General features: G+C 40.7%; 1 protein-coding gene across 7 annotated transcripts in view; it reads left to right on the top strand.

Moving 5' to 3' along the window:
- Positions 1–14665, top strand: part of LOC123361996 (amyloid beta precursor protein) — a 322259-nt gene that overhangs the window by 38817 nt on the left and 268777 nt on the right. The window contains exon 1 of one of the 7 annotated variants that reach the window (XM_045002223.1): positions 14603–14642. The exons of the other annotated variants lie outside the window; for them this stretch is intronic. Within the exon in view, the coding sequence (XP_044858158.1) occupies positions 14613–14642 (30 nt within the window). The 5' untranslated portion in view covers positions 14603–14612. Of the gene's footprint in view, positions 1–14602; positions 14643–14665 lie in introns of those variants that run through there. 7 annotated transcript variants of the gene reach the window in all.

The raw sequence follows: 14665 nt of genomic DNA, 5'->3' as shown, positions 1-14665 counted from the left end.
TGATGTACATACATCAGGAAGTCTGTTTACTTATCGGAGTGTGTGTGTCAGGACGTTTGCCTGACTAAATTAGAAGTCCACCTAAAACCCAGGCTAAACAGTATAAAATACACTTTAAATTTAGACCAACCAAAAGAAATCTCATAGTGAATGTTTTATATCATGACTGCCGTGCTCATGACTAGTATAAAATATTGATGTTAGATTATTAGTCATTGTAAAGTGTCTTGTTTTTGTGGATGCTTGTGTCTAGCTTTCTCACTTTGAGTGAAGAAGTAAAATCTCATTTTTTCAAGTAGCCACAGTAGTATAATACTTTTGTTCTCAATATGGTGGTAATGTTACATTAACATGAAAATTATAATAAATGCTAGCTTTACATTAAGTTGGTAGCCCCTTATATGCAGAAATCAATTTATTTATTTATTTATTTTTTAAGATTGCTATGCTAGGTTTCTTTTAAATGGCCAATTCACAACATAGTCAACAATTATTAACCAACCTTTGTTCCTGGCAAAAGGAAGGTGTGATTCACGAGTGCTGATAAGAGAGAACACTTCATTTCTTTGCCTTAGCCATTGGCTAATGGGTCAGTTACAAAAGGTTCTGTCATGCGATGGTATAATTTCCACTAACTCCAGTAGCCGCTCTTAGGCTTGGCTTTATTGAAAGATCGTTGCAGGTCTCACACATGTATGAGCTTTCTCTCAGCTTTCTTGCCCTCTAATTGAAGTGGCCTGGCTTCAATCTCTAACAAAGAGCAACAAGTAACTTTTGTAGTGCAGATGACTCTTTGGTCCCACTCCTCTCACAAGCACAATATTCATAAAAAAATATATAGACCATGTAAGAAACTGTTTGTTAGGGGGAGAACAGGACCTACAGAAGGTCATGTGGATGTGACAGCCTCCATCTTGGCTAACCCAGGGATTTAACTGAACCCCTCCAAAACTGAAAGCCATGAGGGTACACCTTGATCTAAGAAGCCACGCTGTCAAGCTGTGAACTTTGACTTCGGTTCTTAATGGATTGGGCTTAATTGGGGCCATGTAACCTGTCTTGGCCTGTGGGTTACACTGGTGTTATCACTGTCTTGCTTCTAAACATGCCATCAAGCTTCAGGATGGAAATCTCATGGTTCTTTGTGCTGCGGTACCCTGAGCTGTCCCTTGATGATTCTTTCCCAGTGAATTGAGGGAGAATTTGTTTTTCCTGGGCGCACAGGGAGAAATATGGGAAGTATTGGAAGACTAACCACAGTTGAGTGGTTTAGCCTATATCCTCACTGCAAAGTAGGCAGGTTACCAGCCTGAGTGAAAGCTGAACCTGGGTTCTAACCCATACCCACCCAGCTGGGCCAGCTAGCCCAGGTTGAAAGCACCACTTACCTCAGATGAGAAGTTTGTGTATGTGGATGGGAGCAAGGGTTAGGGTCCACACCTGAGTAAAAGCCTGGCCTAACAATGCAGGGAAGACATACCTTAAGACAGGGGTTCTCAAACTTCATTGCACCGTGACACCTCCCCAGGAGAGGGGACCAGAGCCTGAGCCCTGCTGGCGGGGGGAGGGGTCGGTGCAAAGCTGAAGCCTGATCCCCACCTCCTCGGGTATTGGGGCTTGGGCTTTGGGCCCCAGCAAATCTAACATCAACCCTGGCGACCGTATTATAAGGGGTGAAGGTGGCACTAAGTCACCATTGCGCCATCTTAGTTTTGGGCTCTTTTGGGGGCCGGATCAGCCCTGGGGTAATTTAAGGAGGGTTGCCTTTGTTATTGCTGCCTGTCTCTGCCTGCCAATGGATAGAAGCCCACCCAGAATTTTTGCAGTGCTGCATGCTGCAGCCCTGTCCCTCCTTTCTTTCCCGCCAGTTACCCTGTCTCGGCCATGCCCCATATGCCAGGGATGTGAGAGAGACTTCTAAAGACAGTTTGTGGCTTTTCCCCTCATTTCTTTTGCTGATGGGAATCCCCCTTGGCTGGGGCTTTATGCTTTTCACCTTTACTGTGTGCACAAGGCAGAAACGGGGGGTGGGGGTGGAAATCTCAGCCCTTTATTATTCAATAGTCAACATCAGCCAAGAGTTTATTAAAATGTGTGGTGTTGTATGTCCTAGCAGTACTAGTTCTGTTTATTGTTCAGCATAACTGGTGGTGAAACACAACTATCTAAACAAGTATGAAAGGCTCCAAATCCTGGGTTTGAAGATATTTAAAAAAAAATGCACACCAATCACTTCAGTGTAAATCACTGTAAGTTAAAGGGACATCCTGGGAACAAGGTGTTTTGAAAGTTGGGTGATTGCTGAACCATTTGGACTACAATCTAGTTTACAACAGTTTTAATTACATATTGTCTAAAGCAGTTTGTGAGCTCTCTAGGAAGGGGACTTGCGGGGAGGTGGGTCTACTGCGGTGTGGCCCTAATCTTTGTTTGGAGTCCCTAGGCACTACCACAATAGAAACAATGTATAATAAACATTCCTCTATTTTCACTGCACGCTGTGATCCAGGTAGTCTGAAATGCGCATTGGCACCCACAATACCTGTTTCACTACCATCTCATAATTAATGATTAGAAATGAGGTTGCTGAACTCCCATTGTGAGACATCATTAGTGTTCTGTGGGATTCTGCATAATGGAACTTCAGTCACTGTAACCAAGTAGGGATTTCTTCCCTCCGTGATAGCAGAACATGTGAGCTCTTTCACAATAACTGGTACTCATTAAGTCAGTAAAACTGAAAAATGTGAGGTGGGGGAGGAGGAAACTGCTTCCTGTTTGAGTTTGGCAACAGAATGCTACAACTGATGAGTTTCACAAAGATGAGCTGTGATACTCTCACAGGGAACTACAGGCCAGTCAGTCTCACCTCAGTCCCTGGAAAAATCATGGAACAGGTCCTCAAGGAATCAATTCTGAACCACTTAAAGGAGGGGAAAGTGATCAGGAACAGTCAGCATGGATTCACCAAGGGCAAGTCATGCCTGACTAACCTAATTGCCTTCTATGATGAGATAACCGGCTCTGTGGATGAGGGGAAAGCAGTGGATGTGCTATTTCTGGACTTTAGCAAAGCTTTTGATACGGTCTCCCACAGTATTCTTGCCAGCAAGTTAAAGAAGTATGGGCTGGATGAATGGACGGTAAGGTGGATAGAAAACTGGCTAGATGGTGGGGCTCAACGGGTAGTGATCAATGGTTCCATGTCTATTTGGCAGCCGGTATCAAGTGGAGTGCCCCAAGGGTCGGTGCTGGGGCCGGTTTTATTCAATATCTTCATTAACGATCTGGAGGATGGTGTGGACTGCACCCGTAGCAAGTTTGCAGATGACACTAAACTGGGAGGAGTGGTTGATATGCTGGAGGGTAGGGATAGGATACAGAGGGACCTAGACAAATTAGAGGATTGGGCCAAAAGAAATATGATGAGGTTCAACAAGGACAATTGCAGAGTCCTGCACTTAGGACGGAAGAACCCCATGCACTGCTACAGACTACGGACCGAATGGCTGGGCAGCAGTTCTGCAGAAAAGGACATAGGGGTTACGGTGGACGAAAAGCTGAATAAGAGTCAATAGTGTGCCCTTGTTGCCAAGAAGTCTAATGGCATTTTGGGTTGTATAAGTAGGGGCATTTCCAGCAGATCGAGGGATGTGATCATTCCCCTCTATTCAGCACTGGTGAGGCCTCATCTGGAGTACTGTGTCCAGTTTTGGGCCCCACACTACAAGAAGGATGTGGATAAATTGGAGAGAGTCCAGCGGAGGGCAACAAAAATGATTAGGGGGCTGGAGCACATGACTTATGAGGAGAGGCTGAGGGAACTGGGATTGTTTAGCCTGCAGAAGAGAAGAATATGGGGGGATTTGATAGCTGCTTTCAACTACCTGAAAGGGGGTTCCAAAGAGGATGGATCTAGACTGTTCTCAGTGGTAGAAGATGACAGAACAAGGAGTAATGGTCTCAAGTTGCAGAGGGGGAGGTTTAGGTTGGATATTAGGAAAAACTTTTTCACTAGTAGGGTGGTGAAGAACTGGAATGGGAGGTGGTGGAATCTCCTTCCTTAGAGGTTTTTAAGGTCAGGCTTGACAAAGCCCTGGCTGGGATGATTTAGTTGGGTTTGGTCCTGCTTTGAGCAGGGGGTTGGACTAGATGACCTCCTGAAGTCCCTTCCAACCCTGAGATTCTATGATTCTATGATATTACTCATTCAGATTACTTTGAACATGTAAATCCCCATAAACAACCATTTGGAGGTATTTAGAAAGAGAGATTTACAGTGTAGAGCTCCAAAATAATTACATAAACATAAAATTGAATTTTCATTATGAGAGAAAACTAATGGTCTTAATTTTTCACTTGATTGTCTACACCTGATTTAGTGCACTTGCAAGTAATGAGCCTGCACTTACTTGCCCATTATTGTGGCTTTCCATATTGACCAGTCTTCTTACAATCTTAAGTGTTAACCTATTCATCAGTTTCTTCACATCTGATAATATTGAGAGTGATATTTTTCACTTTACGGCATCTTAAGTATCTGAAAGCATTTAAAAATCCATCCTAACCTTTCCTTCATAAAATCTTGTTAAACTCAATCATTGCAAATTTCTTTGTAGGTCCTCTGGTAAGTTGCAACATTACTTAGGGTACATCCAGACTACCTGCCATATTGGTGGGTAGCGATCGATTTATCGGGGATCGATATATCACGTCTCATCTAGACGCGATATATCTATCCCCGAACGCGCTCCCCGTCGACTCCGGAACTCCACCAGGGCGAGCGGCGGTAGCGGAGTCGGCGGGGGAGCCGCGGACGTCAGTCCCGCGCGGTGAGGACGGGAGGTAAGTCGGAATAAGATACTTCGACTTCAGCTACGATATTCCCGTAGCTGAAGTTGCGTATCTTACATCGACACCCCCCCCCCCCCCAGTGTAGACCAGGCCAAACATTCCTCCCAAGCCTTTCAATCACATTAGTGTGGGTGTGTTCCTTTTCCATTGTAGTCAGAAGAGGGGGGAACCACTAATTTAACAGCGTGGTGTGTAGCTAACCAGGGCCCTAGGGTTCCTGTCACTCCAGAAAAGAGATTTCTCTGAATTTTTTGTTTCCTGACTTTCCTCATACAATAGTAACTTTCTTTTCTCCTATACTCCACTCTAAATATGAAACCTTTGTGCAAACAGCTGTTTACTGCAGGAGCTGTATGTGCTCTCCTAGGAAAGCAAAAGTTCTAAGATATCTCTTGTAAATTGTCCTGGGTTCCAAAGAAATCCACACTGTCCTTGACTAATAATAGACTTGAAATGGATTAATGTGCTTGTCAAGTGCCAGTAATTCTGGGTGGGATCCCGATACTTCATTCGAATCAATATTTATAAACTTAATGCCTACATCATCTGTCCCTTAGAGATTGTGCAATTTTACCTGGAATTGACAGGATTTCAGTATAGAATTACATTAGGGTTATACCTGGCCCATGTAGCATTGCAGATTATTTAGGAGTAGGGACCATTTGTTTTTGTTTTTTAAACACCTGTTTGTTTTTTAAACACCTGTTCATTGAGCCTAGCACAGTGGGGCCTCACTCCCTAATTTGGGTTTCTGGACCCATACCACAATATAAATAATAGTTGTGGCAGTCCCTTGTAAGCAAAAGGACATAGCTGATGTGTATGGTTTGACCTGACTGATTGGTTAAATCATTTATAGAGAACAGATAGAGTTATATGGAATACTTTTGGGGGCATCAGGAATGGTAGTGGAGGAGAGAAACTCCTGGAACTGATTTATTTAAGGGCTATTGGAGTCACCCAGAAGAAGGGTGAGGTTTTCCTATTAGAGGCTGTGATTGTGAAATGGAAACAGTCTGAATTACGTCCTGTTACCTGAGAGTTCCTTGTCCAGTTTATCTGAATTGATGATCTCATGACAACAGGACCCAACTCAGGGTAGAACTTTTGTCAGAAGACTTAACACTCCTATATCCTCAGCCTTCTGCCTCAAATAAATGTGATTTTTCTAGGGGGCAATGTGCAGAAATACTCTGAAAGGAAGTGCTGTCATGAAGCCATGAGAGGGCTTCTGTAGGCGTCGTCTTGGTATGAGGAAGAGCATTGAGTAAGATCTATTTTATCCCCAGAGACTGAAACTGTGTATGGCAATGTTGACTCTGTATGAGAAGGATTATCAAAACTACTACTTGCTGTTCAAAACAGTTTTCCTAGCTAGTGTCAAAGGGCAAGATAATACAGAAGTACAAACCTCTCTTTAGTTGGAATCAGCTGGAGCTCGTCTCCAGTAGGGCATTTCTTGGTCTGGGGGAACGTATGGCTCACTCTAGGCAAGTGCCAAGATCTTTCAAGAAACTGCTCTTACTTGGATCTCAACCAATTACTGTTATCTTTGCGAGGCCCCTGGTGAGCTACTAGGTGGTGTGCCACTTCTCTTATACTCTTGGATGCATAATCTAGTTGCTCTTGTATCAGTTATGCGAGCAATGGTGTTAATAGCTCTCTGAAGCTCAGGTAGAGTGAAAGGGCAGCAATGTCCTAGTTTCTTTCCCAAGGTGGTGGTGGCCATTCATACTGTTTACCCCCTTTGACCCAAGTGGTTAGCCAAATTTTGGGTGTTGCAGGTTGTTCCATTAGGAGGAGAAACTGATGGTAGAATTTTATTTGATACAATCTTGTTTATTTACAAAGATTATACATGAAGTTCTGTTTCCCTGAACACAAGGAGCTGTGCAGGGAACTGTTTGTTTGCTTGCTGTTCTCAGCCTGCTTTTCCAGACAGCAAACTGTACCTAAAAGCTTGCTTTAACTTTCTCTCAGGACCACATTACTATTACTTCTGTTGTTCTCTACTCAACTTCCTCCTTGCTTTTGTCTCTCTCTTCTGATCTACACACAGTCTCTCACTCAATAAATAACCACCAAAGACCCTGACCACATAGCTCAAATTCCTGAGTGGGCTTGGTTGTACCTTTGTTTTGGCTGGAGACATGGACCTGTGTTTGGAGTGGAGGGCGCTTAACAGTTTCAGTCACCTGATTACAATGGCTTCTTTATATGTATCCTGAATGTGAGGTGTCCATTACATTGGACTCATAACAAAAAAGTTTAACCCAGTTGATCACAGTACTAAACTCTGAATTCTTCCTGGTTTTTACCATGAATCTTAGGGCTGCCAAAGTGGGTGTAGCACTGTCTCATCATCATCATAGCCTTCAAAACATTCATCATGACACAGGCCGTGTCTTCCCTAGGAAAAAAAGTTGTTTTCTTAATTCGAGTTAACTGGGGTGGAAAGCAAGTCAATTAGTAGCTTTCACATGAGCTAGCAGGTTGAGTTGAAGAGTTTGGGTGGAGACTAGTTTATGTGAAAACTACTGCTTTATCTCCACTAGGATTTTTACTGAGCATTGGTTATCTCACTGTAGAAAAACACCACCTTTTTTCAAGTGAAGATAAAGCCTTTCTGTTTTTCTTCAGGGGTCCAAACAGAACAGTGGCACATATATTTTGCAATTGCTAATCTGTATCTCTGAGGTATTTTAAAAAAATACTATTGTCCTATTCTTAATTAAGATCTGTCTCTGTGTGTGTGTCTCTCTCTCTCCATGAACTGTAGCTGCTTTATGAGTCAAAAATAGGAAATCTTCTGTGGAGGAACTGTGTGAAGCAGCTATCAAAAAATACCACATGCTGGATACAGGTTTCAGATCCCAGAAAAGGCATTCCATTTTTCTGATCAATCAAAGTATGTGAATACCTTTCACTGACAAGTCAATCTGGAAGTGTTGTTGTTACCATAGAAACCCGCAGTTTAGCACTCTTTCTTGCATTGTGTCAAATGCTGTGCAACTTTTATAGTTGAATTCTGTTCAGTCAATTTTCAGTCTAAAACTTCTATGGTAGTGGTCCACGGACCACAGGGTGAATTTTGAAAGGAGTCCACACATTCATTCGAAATTTTTTAGGGGTCCGCAAATGAAAAAAGGTTGAAAATCACTGCTTTAAGATGTTCCTCAGGGTAGATGATTAGTACTTATTGTGTCCCTTATCAGTGGGTCTTGTATTCCTCCTCCTTTCCTTCCCTTTTGTAGTGCCTGCTGGAGATTGGTACTCACGTTTCGTGGGTGTACTTTGTGAGCAGCCAGGTTACAGAAAAGATACACTTTATGTTTTCTCCTGCTAAATTATTCCAGTCACGCTGCTCTTTAGTTTAATCTTGGATAGGGGCTTTTCCCCAAATGTTGAGGTGGTTATGCTGTTCAGAATTAAAGTACCAGTTCTGGAAATTCTTACTTGACCTGGTGAAAAAGAGGACAGCTTAAGCCAGTTTGTTCCAAAACAAAAACAAACTCATAGAAGCTCCTATTTATTGGTTCTATTGTATGACTGTCATTTTTTCTCCATTGGAGTGACTGAGGTCACACAAAAAATTAGTAAGAAGTTATTTTCACATTAGATTTTAAAACAATATGGATCAGAGCTGTTCTGCTCCAAGTCATGGGTTTAGATTTGATACAGAGACATTGAAATGTGTAGCCATTTGATGACCAATATGAAATGAGTTGGTCTCAGTCCAATTTCTTAGGAACAGAAATAACATCACAGAATTAACCAACACAACTGGAACTGTTATTAGCAGACATGTGAAGATTTAATGGATTTGTAGACCAGTCCATTTTACAACAGGAAATATTATTTTAAAATAGAGTTGAAGCTTCCCCTGGGTTGAGGTAATTGTGTGGGAATTTTGTATTGCCACTGTTTCTGGGGACCTGTTGTCTAATTTTGGGATTTTCTAATGCTGATGATCTGAGGACTAAGTAATATTTTCTTTTTTCTTAAATATTTGCTGGAGTTCAGGATTTGTCAGAAGTGCTGTAACATGCTATAATTACAACTTGGATACAGTATTTAGGGTCATGAGCAACTTAATTCTTACAAATTTAGAAGGAAAAACCTTTTAGCATGTAATTTTTATAAGAGCTCAGCTGAAGAATTTCAAATGTTTTTGTGTTTCTAATTCAGAAATAGCTTACTGAAACATGAGTACTTGTCAATTTGTGTCTGGGCATTTCATTTAGAAAATTACCCATTGCACAGAATCATTATTTAATAAAACCTATTAATGGATTTTTGTACATTTGCAATAGCTCCATTGACAAGATGCTGTAATAGATTTATTGATAAGATATTGAAATATATATGTCGTAAAACAGGATAATATGTATTATCATGTAGCAATACAATTTAATATGAAACAAAATGGAATGCTGTGAATGTATTTTAGGTGCAGAACAAATATGGCATAGTTTAAATTTTGTAAACTTCCTGTTTTTTTGTTTAAACATGACTTAATGTTTAAGATTTTTGGGGGCAAAGAAGTTTTACTTTGCATTAATGAGTGTTCTGTTTCATTCATATATTTCATTACTTGAGAGAGCTTCCCATTATGTGGGGTTTTTTTAGTTGTTGGAAAGGGTAAATATTGGGATGCTTCTAGATCTGCAAATACTGCTTCTAGCTCCTGCATTATGGGATTTTATTTTGTCACCAGTCAGTCACATTCATTCTCTGCCCTTTTTTCCTATGGCTGTGATATACTGCAAGGATGAGTCAATTTTCTTGAAGGAGAAATAGTGCCTAGAATCACATTGGTCAAAATTCGATGTGTAAAACAAATGTGATTTAAAAGAAAATCAAAAGCCTTATTACTTATATGGGACTAAGATGCAAAAGACTCTTGGGACTTATGCTTTTAAGTGAAGATAAACATATATGAAACTTTGTTCTTGAGGTATGTTTTGGTGTTGATCTAATTGAATAGGCTGCCTTTAAATCTATCTTTATTTTTTTAAACTATGAAATATTTATTGAACCTTTCTGTGAGCAAAGAAAAACTTTCACATAAATAAGGACAAATTTAGTTCTTTGTCTTTGTGTTTATCTCATTTGTTTTAGTAAAACCTAATAGTTTAGTATTTGCTGCAGTCACATTTTCACTAAGAAAATCCCACTGCAAGGTTAATGGAAGTAGATTTTAAGGCCAGAAGGGACCATTATCATCATCTGGTCTGGTCTTCTGCATAACACAGGCTTTAGCATTTTTACCACTATTTCCTGCACTGGAGGGAATTCTTCCACACAAAATGTTACATGGGGTTACATACAACACCATTCTCTGTAGTACCCCACTAAACATCTTGCTTTCTGCACTTGTTTTGATGCAAGTGTAACTCACTGAGATATCTTAAACTGTCCTTGATGAGGACAAATATCTTTGAAAAATGTAGTTGTTTTAGAAGAGAAAAAAAATTTCTTCTCTTACTGAGGTTCCTTGGATATGTGTCTGGGTATCTTGAGCTCCATATATGGAAATAAACAAAACTGTATTTGAGTGGAACCTTATCTTCCATAGTAAAGATGGAAAAGATGGTAAAGCTGATCCCATACAAAGTTATTCAAATAAATACTTAGTGTATTTGTGAACATGCAGCTTGTTTACTTTTGTACACAAAGGAAGCTCACTACAGAATCCTAGATGTGTAAATGCCTAAATAAGGAAATGTGGCTTCCTGCATATCCTGTGCACTTGAACTAAACTCTTTTTCATAACTTTTGATTAATATGTTTTTTTTAAAACTAATTTACAAAGTAGACTGTCAAGCACCTATCAGCCATAATATGTGTTGGTCTGCAACTGATGATGTGTGCTCTCCAACTGTCATGTTGCCAGAGGTTTAAATTTAGTGCAGTACTGTGGGGAGCCTTTTCATTTTTGTTTTGGATTTTTAGTTTGTCATCTGCTCAAGTGGAGAGACTTCCTCAGTATAACTGACTTGCATGGTAATGCCTTTATTATTGTCAACATCTTCTAGAATTAGACCCACACTAAGACTACGTGAGTTAAGTCAGTTTGTCACTTCTCTGGAGATGTACAGCCATGATCATGTTGAGTGATAGGTCTCTGCTGGGTAGAATGTGTTGGAAAGAATGTAGAATGAAACCTATCATGCTGACCAGTATTGTCTCGTTGTTTTCTTGTGCTTCCTTGTCTGTCTATATGTCTGTAGCCACCTGTTGTCTCTTATCTTATACTTAAATTGTAAACTCGTATGGCCACGAGTTTTTCCAGGGTGCCTAGCAAATGGGGTCCTGGTCTGTGGGTGAGGCTCTGAGGTGCTACTGCAATACAAATAATAAATAACAAAAGCATGAAGGGGATGGAAGGAGTGGGAGAATAAATGAATATTGGTAGCCAATAGATTGTGAACCAGCATGTTGTTCTTTGAGTAGCATCCCTATGGGTGTTCCGCTGTAGGTGTGTCTGCGTCCCTGCGCTGCTGATAGAAGAAGTTTGGTAGCAGTGTCCTTTCAGCCCATGCATGCGCTGCCCCATACTCTGCCATGAGGCTAACCAGTGTGCCTGGGCGAACCCTCCTCAGTTCCTTCTCTATCACAGAGTCATTGACAAGAACTGTGAAGTAGAGGGGAGGAGGGTGGGTTGTGGAGCACCCATAGGGGGGCACATCTCAAAGAACCACCATTACTGATTCCACTTCTGCTCTTAGAACTCTGGAATAATCTCTCCTTAAACTCTGATTATTTCCTAATAGCATAGTGATCTCCTTGCTTCTCTTTGATAACTGAGATCTGTTGCTGTTGTATACAAATCACATCATTTCTGAAATAGTGCAGTGTTAATTGGTAACATTTTTGCCTGAAAAGTAGGTTTCTCTAACCTATATTCACTAATCTGCATTTCATTAGCAAACATCTCCTATTTTACAGTAGTGAAGTAACAGTGGGTCTTTCATTATGTCTAGGTTCTGATAGTGATCTCCTTTGTAAATTGCTTCAAGATCTACTGATTGAAAGCACTGTGTAAGAGCTAGATTTTGATAAATATTATTTATTTATTTATTTATTAAAACATCTACTGAAGACTGTGGGAGTTTCAAAAAAAGGCCACATGCCAACATTGCATATTACTATGACGAACTAATATGTGTGTGACTCATCACTAGTGGAATAGTAGATTTTCTAGTAACAGATTACTTTGAGGCTCATTAATATTGTGCAGAACCACATCTGTGTGTGTGTGTGTATGTGTGTATATATATATATATATATATATATATATATATATATATATATATATATATATATATATATATATATATATATATATATAATTATCATGTAATGGATTCAAGGAATTTAGAATAGCTTGGAAAACTATTGCACATTTTACATTCCTTTTTCTCACAATATTGCTCTGGAGGGGAAATATTTAAAAAGTCCAGACCTTTGTGGTAAAGAGTTTAACAATTAGCCTCTGTGTAATTCATTTTAATATTACAGTCAAAATCTGCCTTAACACGAATGAGTCTATCATGCTGCAACTTGTGTTGGACTTACATGTGTGCTTTGAAATTAATCCAAATAACTCTGTGTGCCTCTTAATCCTAGCACTGACAGATAAGTTCCCTTTTGGCTCATTCATGTCTGGTATTTGTTAGCTAAAAGAAATTGAATCTCATTTTAGACAGGATGACATTTGTGTAGCATAAATAATAACTCAAAAAGAATCTTACTGAAGAACTTTTTCTCGGGGCAGGTAGTGAATCCTCACCCAGCCACATACCGAAGAATTTTAGTGATTAAAGCAAGGGAAAGTCAGGAATTCTAATTTTCTATGAAACATTAATATGCTGTATGGCACTAGGGAAATGTCATGCCCCCTGGGTTTTGAACCTGGGTCCATAGGGGTCTTGATAATCATCACATTCTAATCATCCACCCTCCCAGTTCACAGACAGCTGGGCTCCATGAAGCCCAAGTGGGGCACAAGCTCTGCCCCTATGCTCTGATTGGGAGAGCTCCAAGGCTCTTGATGGGGCCACAGCCCCTATTTACGCCAGAGGAGGAAACCGGAAGTTGTCCATACAGCTAGGCTTTACCCTGCCATGGACTACCAGTCTGGTATTTACCTGTCTCTGCCTTCTGATCCTGAACTTCTGGTTTCCTGACTTGGTCTGACTCTTGGTAGCAGTTTTGTGATCCCTTCCCTCTGGTTTGTGTCTTGGTTTTGATCTCTTGGCATTCCAACCCAGCCTGATTCCTGGTACTTTAAATTCATCCAGGCGCCATCTCCCAAGCTGGTCTTTTGAAGGTGTTGTGCAGTTTTCCTTTGACAGTGAGGACTGAGAAGTCAGATATGAAGTGATCATTGTGTGAAAAGTGTTTCCTATGGGTGCTATCATGTTTTTTTTTAAAAATTTTTTTATCTTCTATCTTTTCTCTGTGTGAGTTCATTTGAGAGTGTAGTGATTATCTAGTTTTACCCATTAAGTAGTTTTTGGGGTATTTGATGCACTGGATGAGGTATGCCACATGTTGTGATAGGCACGTGTAGCACCCATGGACCTTGAAAGGTTTGTTATGGGGGTGTATTGATCATTGGAGCAGTGAAGATATGTTTACAGGTTTTGCATGTGTTGTTCTGGAAGGGTCTGGTGCTGCTTTGAGTTGGTGTGTCCTTGTTTGTGGGCAGCTTGCTTCTGATGATAAGCTTGGTGAGACTGCGGGGGTTGTTTTGAAGGCCAGAAGAAGGGGTTTGGGAAAGATTTCTTTCAGGATGTTGTCCCCATCAAGTATAGATTGTAACTGTTCAGTGATACCCTGTGTGGGTTCCAGGGTGGGGTGGTAGGTATGTGGTCAGTGTGCAATCAGTTCTGTTTTGGCCGTGTGTTCCGTGCCCCCCCCCCCCGGTATTTGAAACAGGTTCTTTGGGTGCCTTGTTCCATGCTGTGATCTGCTTCTCTGGTGGAGTGTCCTTGTTTGGTGAAGGCAGTTGTAAGTGGGTTAAGGAGTGTTTTCCAGACTTTCCCCTCTGGGCAGTGTAGTTCCATGGAAAGGGAAATGTGGGGGGAGCCCAAACATAAAATCTTGGAAATAGAAGTGAATTTTATAATTGAATTCTCTGCAGAATAACTGTAATGAGACACAAACTACATTGTGAAACCACTAGCTTATATTAGTCTTCTCACGTGTGTTCCCTTTCAGATATATTGTGTCTTAGTCTCAATATCAGCTGAGGGTAGTACTATTTATATATCTTGAGAATAAGGTAGCTGGTTCACTCTGTGGGGTGATCCCTTCAGCGATGATCCTGACTTTTTGATGATTTTTGATGATTAAGTCAACTATGATATGTTCCTTTCTTCTCTCTTCCTCAGTACAAGAGAAATCTTTTTGTGTTTAATGTCTAGTTCAGTCAGCCCCTTGAAGTTGTCTGTTGAAAGTTTTATACTTCGCTTTTTTTCCCTCAAAGACATAGGAATTATTCCAGTTCAAGTATCTTACTAAAAACCTAGTTAATGCTTTGGTGTATGCCTGTTAATCATTACTGTACAGACGCCACGTTATGAAGCTGGATAACTTTTACAGGGGCTGTCTGGGGAAACTGGTGAGTGTAAGATAGCAAGACAAGGTTCTAGACACTGCGGTTCTCATACGGGCAGATATTCTGAGCATCCATACTTTGTTGATGAAATCACAGATGAGATGTTCAGCCCATGTCACCAGAATGTCAGATGAGCAGCTGCCAAAGAAGATCTTTTATGGTGAGCTAAAGGAGGGAAAGCAC

The sequence above is a fragment of the Mauremys mutica genome, chromosome 1 (assembly GCF_020497125.1).
Source record: "Mauremys mutica isolate MM-2020 ecotype Southern chromosome 1, ASM2049712v1, whole genome shotgun sequence".
NCBI lineage: Eukaryota > Metazoa > Chordata > Testudines > Geoemydidae > Mauremys > Mauremys mutica.
This window is presented reverse-complemented; position numbering and strand designations above follow the sequence as displayed.